Source organism: Scyliorhinus canicula, chromosome 2 (assembly GCF_902713615.1).
Source record: "Scyliorhinus canicula chromosome 2, sScyCan1.1, whole genome shotgun sequence".
NCBI lineage: Eukaryota > Metazoa > Chordata > Chondrichthyes > Carcharhiniformes > Scyliorhinidae > Scyliorhinus > Scyliorhinus canicula.
Genome location: NC_052147.1, coordinates 1,396,875 through 1,406,882, shown reverse-complemented (window position 1 = coordinate 1,406,882; position 10,008 = coordinate 1,396,875). Strand labels below are relative to the sequence as shown.

Sequence of the window (10,008 nt, the reverse complement as noted above, 5' to 3'; positions counted from 1 at the left end):
TCCACCCCCTCCCCTGTCTCTCCCCCCCCCCCGTGTCTCCCCCCCCCACCCCCCCGTGTCTCCCACCCCCTCCCGTTCCCACCCCCTCCCCTGTCTCTCCCCCCCTCCCCTGTCTCTCCCCCCCCCCCGTGTCTTCCCCCCCCCCCACCCCCCCTGTTCCCCCCCCCCTCCCCGACTCACCATTGCAGTATTCCACCTCAATCAGGAGTTTGTTGCCATCCAGGAAGTGGTTGTAATAGGCGATGATGTTGTGATGCTGAAGCACTGACAGGATGAGAATCTCGTTCTGGGTGTCTCGTTGCTCCTTTCTCGGACAGCCGAGCCAGATCGATCTCTTTCCACACCACCAGAGAGTTGTCCTGTCACAAGATGGTCCAAGATTTCTGTTAAACCAGGGCCCACAATGTGACCGGTGGGTATCACCCCCCACAACCCAAAGATATGCAGGGCAGGTGGATTGGCCACAATAAACTGCCCTTTAATTGGACAAAGAATAATTGGGTATTCAAAATTTATTAAAAGAAAGGAATCTGGATAAGAAACCCCAGCAAATTTTCAATTTGTAAACTGTGAGGAAAGGATATTCCACTCCAGGAGCCATTTCCACTGACAAATAGGCATATTTTATATTAAAACAAATGTTACTATGAACACAGAATAATACAGCACAGAAAAGGCCCTTTGGCCCATCGAGTCTGCACCAAAGCATGAAAGGCCCTGACCTGCCCACCTAATCCCACTTTCCAGCACTTGGCCCATAGCCTTGAATGTTCTGACGTGCCAGGTACTCATCCAGGTACTTTGTAAAGGATGTGAGGCAACCGGCCTCTACCCGCCTCCCAGGCAGCGCGTTCCAGACCCTCACCACCCTCTGGGGAAAAAAGGTTTTTCCTCACACACCCCCAAACCTTGAACACAGTTCCAGGGTCCCGGGTTCGATTCCCGGCTTGGGTCACTGTCTGTGCGGAGTCTGCATGTTCTCCCCGTGTCTGCGTGGGTTTCCTCTGGGTGCTCCGGTTTCCTCCCACAGTCCTGAAAGATGCGCTGTTAGGTGAATTGGACATTCTGAATTCTCCCTCTGTGTACCCGAACAGGCGCCGGAATGTGGAGACTAGGGGATTTTCACAGTAACTTCGTAAGCCTACTTGTGACAGTAAAGATTATTATTATTAAGAGGAGATGCTTTATCACAACTTTGCAATGCCAGAAGAATGGAACATTCAAAGTTGGGAAAGACAGACTGAAATAGACAATACTGATGTTTAAACTTGCATGCCTAACGGTGATGAGATATGTATCTGATGGATACTAGTGGTGTTTAGTAATGAGTAGCGTTTAAAGTTGAAAAGGCTTTGGATTGGATTTGGATTTGTTTATTGTCACGTGTACCGAGGTACAGTGAAAAGTATTTTTCTGCGAGCAGCTCAACAGATCATTCAGTACATGGGAAGAAAAGGGAAGAAAAGAAAATACATAATAGGGCAACACAAGATGTACAGTGTAACTACACAACACCGGCATCAGATGAAGCTTACAGGGTGTAGTGTTAATGAGGTCAGTCCATAAGAGGGTCATTTAGGAGTCTGGTAACAGTGGGGAAGAAGCTGTGGAAGCTTTGGAAAATGAAGCCATCTTTTCATATTGTTCGTTCATTTCTTTTAAGAGGGAGGTGTGATGAATGTCGGAAATTGGTACATATTGTATTTCAGATTTTGTTGCAGTAATGTTATTAAAAACCCTGGTTTAAGACGCATACAGACATTAAAGCTGTGACTGAGGGGTCACTCTGATGAATGTAAGAAATTGATAGAGACACTGCATTTCATATCTGGTGCACTGATGTTGTGAAAAGCCCGAGTTCAATGTTACGACACCCCAGGCAAGTCCACGGTCAATTCCAGCCCCACTATTCCCCGAGTTACAGCACAAGGGAATTAACCAATAATTCTTGTAAAAGCACCCAAAGCCTTTGCCCCTTGGCTGACCAATAATTACTTTCTAAGTTTAAACACAATTACCCGTTATTTAGAACCAGAACAAAATAGAATATGCAGTGAAGCAACAAGTTAGCGGCGAGTGAATACCTGACTCCCCCTTTAACTACGCCACCCTCCACCCACACACAAGACAGACAAACACAGAGGGGGGGAGGGGGAAAAAAAATAATAATGATGAAGACCAGAAGTTAAAGGTCTTCGCTTCTGATGGTGCACTTTCTTCACCTGCTGCTTGCAGATTAGATTCTTTTGTTTTCAGCTGGTAATGGTCTTTTCGCAGAGTCAGAATCCTGGCGCTTTCGGAAATCTCTTACGCACAGGCAGCAGACCTTCTGGAGATCTCCGAGTTCTCATCCAGCAGGACCTTCAGCTCCAGGTTGGCATAAAGGCCTCTATCAGCCTGCTGACACTTGATTTCACTTCAAACCCTGTTTTCAGCTCATGGTCTGACTTTACTTCTCTGCAGTCCCAAGGGAACCCTGCTCAGACTGGGGCGGCACAGTGGTTAGCACAGTTGCTTCACAGCTCCAGGGTCCCAGGTTCAATTCCCGTCTGTGCAGAGTCTGCGCGTTCTCCCCGTGTCTGCGTGGGTTTCCTCCGGGTGCTCCGGTTTCCTCCCACAAGTCCCGAAAGACATGCAGGTCAGATGGATTGGACATTCTGAATTCTCCCTCTGTGTACCCGAACAGGCGCCGGAATGTGGTGACTAGGGGCTTTTCACAGTAACTTCATTGCAGTGTTAATGTCAGCCTACTTGTGACACTAATAAAGATTATTACTATTGTACTTGCTACAGAGAGAGCTCCGACACTGGATCTCTACAGAGAATTCATCAGATCCGTGAGAGTTAGAACTCCTCCGTCCAGACTTCAGAAGCAAAGTAAAACTGCAATGGAATCTCATGGCTGTGAGAAACACCTCAGAGGAATAAGATCCAGTCACCACCTGTTGCCAGGAAGGACACAACCTTTTGGGCCAATTCAATGACCACCAAACAAGTCATCACTGATGCCTTGCAGATTCGTCCTGCCTGAATTAAAGGTGATTGCTTCTGCCTGATTTAAAGATACAGGCAGCATTAAAGTCACAGGTCCATTACTCATCCAAGGATCAAAATGGTAAAGCAAAAATAAACCAACGGTGATCCAGCAGAGGGAACTAGAGCGGAGCTGCTGATTGGCTGTTGCGGGGAAAATTTGCATCAGTGCCTTGCGGTCACCGTATCTTGAAGGTGGTTTGTGGAGGAGCTGTTGTCAAGTGACAGTTAAACCCCAAACACTTCTTCAGTATTTCTCTCCCTACTTCCTCCTCGAACCAAAAAATAACAATCACTGTAAGGATCCCAGCCGAGTAAAGATAAAGAGAGAGACTGGAGGGCAGGTAGAAGTAGAAAGAAGTTGAACCGTGACGTCACAGCCTGCAGGTAAGTGATTGGCTGGTGACTGGTAAGTAGTTTTTCTTTTCCCTGAGGTGTTATCGTGCGGGGCGCAGTGGTTGCTGAGTGAGTGCTTGCTGAGAAGGGGAGTAAATTTTTTTTAAAACTTACTGTTGGGAGTTTCCAGCTGAATCCGGTCGGAGTGAGGACAGAGTGACTGCTGGGTAAGTAGTAAAGATTTAAATTGTTTGCGCAGGCCCATAACAGCTGATTGCTGTTCTTGTGTGGGGCGCAGTGGTTGCTGGTCAAGTGTTTTATTTTTACCTGTATTTAAGTTGGGCGGTTGCTAAACCTGAGACACTACACTTGTAGTGTCCGCCACCTTTCCACCTCCTCTAACCTAAGGGGTAGAGTGAATGACAGGTAAGATCTTTCTTTCTTTTTCTTTTTTTAGCTAGAGGGAGTGGCAGGGAAGGCAGTACAATGCTCCTCCTGCAGAATGTTTGAGGTGAGGGACGCCGTCAGTTTCCCTGCTGATTTCACCTGTGGGAAGTGCACCCAACTCCAGCTCCTCAAAAACCCCGTTAGGGAACTGGAGCTGGAGCTGGATGAACTTCGGATCATTCGGGAGGCAGAGGTGGTCATAGACAGTAGCTTCAGGGATGTAGTTACTCCGAAGAATCAAGATAGATGGGTGACGGTGAGAGGGGCTGGGAGGAAGCAGTCAGTACAGGGATCCTCTGTGGTCGTTCCCCTCAGTAACAAGTATACCGTTTTGCATACTGTTGAGGGGGAAGACCTACCAGTGGTAAGCCACAGAGACCGGATCTCCAGCACTGAGTCCATCCCTGTGGCTCAGAAGGAAGGAGGGAGAGCAGGAGAGCAATAGTTATTGGTGACTCGATTGTTAAAGGGACAGATAGACGGTTCTGTGGCAGCGAAAGAGACTCACGGATGGTATGTTGCCTCCCAGGTGCCAGGGACAGTGACATCTCGGACTGTATTTTCAGAATCCTTAAGGGGGAGGGGGAACAGTCACAAGTCGTGGTTCACATCGGTACCAACGACATAGGTAAGAGAAGGGACGGGGATTTAAAACAGGAATTTAGGGAGCTAGGGTGGAAAGCTGAGAGCCAGGACAAACCATGTTGCCATCTCTGGTTTGTTGCCGCTGCCACGTGCTAGTGAGGCGAGGAACAGGGAGAAAGTGCAGATAAGTGCATCACAGCTTCCGAAGTCAGATCGGCCTTCCTGAAAGTGAACCCACGGAAGGCGATGGGCCCGGACGGGATCCCTGGTCGTGCACTCAGAGCCTGCGCAGACCAGCTGGCAGAGGTATTCACAGACATCTTTAACCTGTCCCTACTCCACTCCGAGGTCCCCACCTGCTTCAAGAAGACCACCATCATACCGGTACCAAAGAAGAACCAGGCAACATGCCTCAATGACTCAATGTCCAGTGGCCCCTGACTTCAGTCGTAATGAAGTGCTTCGAGAGGCTGATCATGAAGCGCATCACCTCCATACTCCCGGATCGCCTTGACCCACTTCAATTCGCATACCGTCGCAACCGGTCTACAGCAGACGCCATTTCCCTGGCCCTACACTCATCCCTAGAGCATCTCGAAAACAAGGACTCCTACATCAGACTCCTATTTATTGACTACAGCTCCGCCTTCAACACCATAATCCCAGCCAAGCTCATATCAAAGCTCCAAAACCTAGGACTTGGCTCTCCACTCTGCAACTGGATCCTCGATTTTCTGACCAACAGACCACAATCAGTAAGAATGAACACCAACACCTCCTCCACAATAGTCCTCAATACCGGTGCCCCGCAAGGCTGCGTACTTAGCCCCCTACTCTACTCCCTGTACACACACGACTGCATGGCAAAACTTGGTTCCAACTCCATCTACAAGATTGCTGACGATACGACCATAGTGGGCCGGATCTCGAATAACAACGAGTCCGAATACAGGAGGGAGATAGAGAACCTGGTGGAGTGGTGTAACGACAACAATCTCTCCCTCAATGCCAGCAAAACTAAAGAGCTGGTCATTGACTTCAGGAAGCAAAGTACTGTACACATCCCTGTCAGCATCAATGGGGCCGAGGTGGAGATTACATAGTATTACATAGAATTTACAGTGCAGAAGGAGGCCATTCGGCCCATCGAGTCTGCACCGGCTCTTGGAAAGAGCACCCTACCCCCTACCCAAGATCAATACCTCCACCCTATCCCCATAACTCAGTAACCCCACCCAACACTAAGGGCAATTTTGGACACTAAGGGCAATTTATCACGGCCAATCCACCTAACCCGCACATCTTTGGACTGTGGGATGAAACCGGAGCACCCGGAGGAAACCCACGCACACACGGGGAGGACGTGCAGACTCCGCACAGACAGTGACCCAAGCCGGAATCGAACCTGGGACCCTGGAGCTGTGAAGCAATTGTGCTATCCACAATGCTACCGTGCTGCCCCAAATGATGGTTAGCAGTTTCAAATTCCTCGGGTGCACATCACCAAAAATCTGTCCAGGTCCACTCACATCGACACTACCGCCAAAAAAGCACAACAGCGCCTATATTTCCTCAGGAAACTAAGGAAATTCAGCATGTCCACATTAAGCCTTACCAGCTTTTACAGATGCACCATAGAAAGTATCCTATCGGGCTGCATCACAGCCTGGTATGGCAACTGCTCGGCCCAGGACCGCAAGGAACTTCAGAGCGTGGGTTTCCTCCGGGTGCTCTGGTTTCCTCCCACAGTCCAAAGATGTGCGGGTTAGGTGGATTGGCCATGCTAAATTGCCCGTAGTGTTATAAAAAAACTAAGGTTAGGGGGGGGGGGGGGTTGTTGGGTTACGGGTATAGGGTGGATACGTGGGTTTGAGTAGGGTGATCATTGCTCGGCACAACATCGAGGGCCGAAGGGCCTGTTCTGTGCTGTACTGTTCTATGTTCTATGTTCTAGAGTCGTGAATACCGCCCAGTCCATCACACAAACCTGCCTCCCATCCATTGATTCCATCTACACCTCCCGCTGCCTGGGGAAAGCGGGCAGCATAATCAAGGATCCCTCCCACCCGGCTTACTCACTCTTCCAACTTCTTCCATCGGGCAGGAGATTCAGAAGTCTGAGAACACGCACAAACAGACTCAAAAACAGCTTCTTCCCCGCTGTGACCCTCTTATTGACTGACCTCATTAACACTACACCCTGTATGCTTCATCCGATGCCGGTGCTTATGTAGCTACATGGTATATCTTGTGTTGCCCTATTATGTATTTTCTTGTATTTTCTTGAATTTTGTTTAATTCCCTTTCTTCCCATGTACTGAATGATCTGTTGAGCTGCTTGCAGAAAAATACTTTTCACTGTTCCTCGGTACACGAGACAATAAACAAATCCAATCCAATCCAATCCAATAAACACGTAGCTGCAGGGATGGTGGTGGAGGAGGGAGGGTTTCAGGTACGTGGATAATTGGAGCGCATTCTGGGGAAGGTGGGACCTGTACAGACAGGACGGTTTGCACCTGAACCCGAGGGGCACCAATATCCTGGGAGGGAAATTTGCTCTGGCTCTTCGGGGGGGGGGGGGGGGGGGGGTTAAACCAATTTGTCAGGGGGATGGGAAAACGAGCTGTAGTCCAGAAGCCAGTGTTGAGAGTAGTGAGGTACTGAGGAGGGTATCAAGGTCGCAGGAGTGTACCGGCAGACAGAAAGGTGGGTTGAAGTGTGTCTACTTCAATGCAAGGAGCATCCGGAATAAGGTAGGTGAACTTGGAGCGTGGATTGGTACTTGGGACTACGATATTGTGGCCATTACGGAGACATGGTTAGAACAGGGACAGGAATGGTTGTTGAAAGTTCCGGGGTTTAGATGTTTCAGTAAGAGTAGGGAAGGTGGTAAAAGAGGTGGAGGAGTAGCATTGTTAATCAAGGATAGTATAACAGCTGCAGAAAGGCAGTTCGAAGGGGATCTGCCAACTGAGGTAATATGGGCCGAAGTTAGAAATAGGAAAGGAGCGGTCACATTGTTAGGAGTTTTCTATAGGCCCCCAAATAGTAACAGAGATGTGGAGTAAGCAATTGCAAAATAGATTATGGATAGGTGTGGAGGTCTCAGGGTAGTTGTCATGGGTGACTTTAACTTTCCATATATTGATTGGAACCTCTATAGGTCGAACAGTTCGGATGGGGCAGTTTTTGTACAGTGTGCAGGAGGGTTTCCTGACACAATATGTGGATAGGCCGACAAGAGGTGGGGCCACATTGGATTTGGTACTGGGTAATGAACCGGGACAAGTGTTAGATTTGTTTGTGGGATAGCACTTTGGAGATAGTGACCACAATTCGGTGTCTTTCACTATTGCAATGGAGAGGGATAGGGCCATACGGCAGGGCAAGGTTTATAATTGGGGGAGGGATAATTATGATGCGATTGGGCAAGAATTAGGGAGCATAAGATGGGAACAGAAACTGTCAGGGAAAGGCACAAATGAAAAGTGGAGCTTGTTCAAGGAACAAATACTGCGTGTCCTTGATAGGTATGTCCCTGTCAGGCAGGGAGGAAATGGCCGTGTGAGGGAACCATGGTTCACAAAAGAGGTTGAATGTCTTGTCAAGAAGTAAAAGAGTATGTGAGGATGAGAAAACAAGGTTCAGTTGGGTCGCTTGAGGGTAACAAGGTAGCAAGGAATGAGCGAAACAAAAAAGGGCTTAGGAGAGCTAGGAGGGGGCATGAGAAGTCCTTGGCAGGTCGGATCAAGGAAAACCCCCAGGCTGTTTACTCTTATGTGAGTTGGATTCGGACAATGCTCGGCACAACATCGAGGGCCGAAGGGCCTGTTCTGTGCTGTACTGTTCTATGTTCTAAGCTAATAAACAGGGAATGGGAAAGAGCCTTCCATCAGGTATATATATTGCAGTAGTATTATTAGAAAATTTAGGTGAACCTGAGGAAGGAGCATTGCTCCGAAAGCTTGTGTTTGAAACAAACCTGTTGGACTTTAACCTGGTGTCAGACTTCTTACTGTGCTCAAAAAACAAACTCATCCTAGCCTTTGTCAGGTGCGCTCAAAACACTGTCAGAGGGTCAGTACTGAGGGAGTGCTGCACTGTCAGAGGGTCAGTACTGAGGGAGTGCTGCAATGTCAGAGGGTCAGTACTGAGTGCCGCACTGTGATGGTAGTTACTCTGGTTATGCTGGTTAAGGCAGTTACCCTGGCTAATCTGGTTAAGGTTGTTATTCTGGTTAAGGCAGTTACTCTGCTTAATGCAGTTATCTTTGTTAGGGTAGTTACACTGGTTCTGCTGGTTAAGGTAGTGACTCTGGTTAAGTTAATGACTCTGGTTAAGGTAGTTAACCTGATTATGCTGGTTAAGGTGGTTACTCTGCTTAATGCAGTTATCTTGTTTAGGGTAGTTACACTGGTTCTGCTGGTTAAGGCAGTGACTCTGGTTACGGTAGTTACTCTGGTTAAGGTAGTTACCCTGGTTCTGCTGGTTAAGATAGTGACCCTGGTTAAGCTGGTTCAGGTACTGAGTCTGGTTAAGACAGTTACACTGGTTAAGCTGGTTAAACCAGTGACTCTGGTTAAGGTAGTGACCCTGGTTAAGCTGGTTATGGTAGTGACCCTGGTTAAGCTGGTTAAGGCAGTGACTCTGGTTAAGCTGGTTACGGTAGTGACCCTGGTTAAATTAGTGACTCTGGTTAAGCTGGTTACGGTAGTGACCCTGGTTAAGCTGGTTAAGGCAGTGACTCTGGTTAAGCTGGTTACGGTAGTGACCCTGGTTAAGTTAGTGACTCTGGTTAAGCTGGTTACGGTAGTGACCCTGGTTAAGGCAGTGACTCTGGTTAAGTTAGTGACTGTGATTAAGGCAGTGACTCTGGTTAAGTTAGTAACTCTGGTTAAGGTAGTGGCCCTGGTTAAGCTGGTTATGGTAGTGACCCTGGTTAAGCTGGTTACGGTAGTGACCCTGGTTAAGCTGGTTAAGGCAGTGACTCTGGCTAAGTTAGTGACTGTGGTTAAGGTAGTGACTCTGGTTAAGCTGGTTATGGTAGTGACCCTGATTAAGCTGGTTAAGGCAGTGACTGGTTAAGTTAGTGACTGTGGTTAAGCTAGTTAGCCTGGTTACCTCAGTGCGCCGGTACAGTGTGGCCTCCCCGAAGGCGCCCCTGCCCAGGATTTTGACCGGGATGTAGTGCAGCTCCCCGGCCGCCTCACTCAGCAGCTGGGCCGCCACCTCCGGCCCGTCACCTCCCCACTCACTGCCGCCCAGCTCCGAGCTCAGTGACGCCAGGTGCCGCTCGAACGGCTGCAGCTCCATCCCGGCTGCGGACACCAGCCTCACTACAGCCCGGCCCGCTGCAGCCTGACAACCGAGGCCGCAAAACCGCCCCCCCTGGCGGCCGGAGGGCAGCGGCTCACCCGGTACCTCCCCCTGGCGGCCGGAGGGCAGCGGCTCACCCGCCATCTCCCCCTGGCGGCCGGAGGGCAGCGGCTCACCCGCCATCTCCCCCTGGCGGCCGGAGAGCAGCGGCTCACCCGGTATCTCCCCCTGGCGGTGGGAGGAGGGCAGCGGCTCACACGGTACCTCCCCCTGGCGGCCGGAGGGCAG

General features: G+C 49.5%; 1 protein-coding gene across 1 annotated transcript in view; it reads right to left on the bottom strand.

Annotated features, from left to right (window-relative positions):
• LOC119962484 (serine/threonine-protein kinase Nek9) overlaps nt 1–9,786 on the bottom strand; it is a 53,947-nt gene extending 44,161 nt beyond the window's left edge. The window contains 3 exon segments of the mRNA XM_038790429.1: nt 181–307; nt 309–359; nt 9,526–9,786. Of these exon segments, the coding sequence (XP_038646357.1) occupies nt 181–307; nt 309–359; nt 9,526–9,717 (370 nt within the window). The 5' untranslated portion in view covers nt 9,718–9,786.
• Nucleotides 9,787–10,008: the final 222 nt, after the last annotated feature.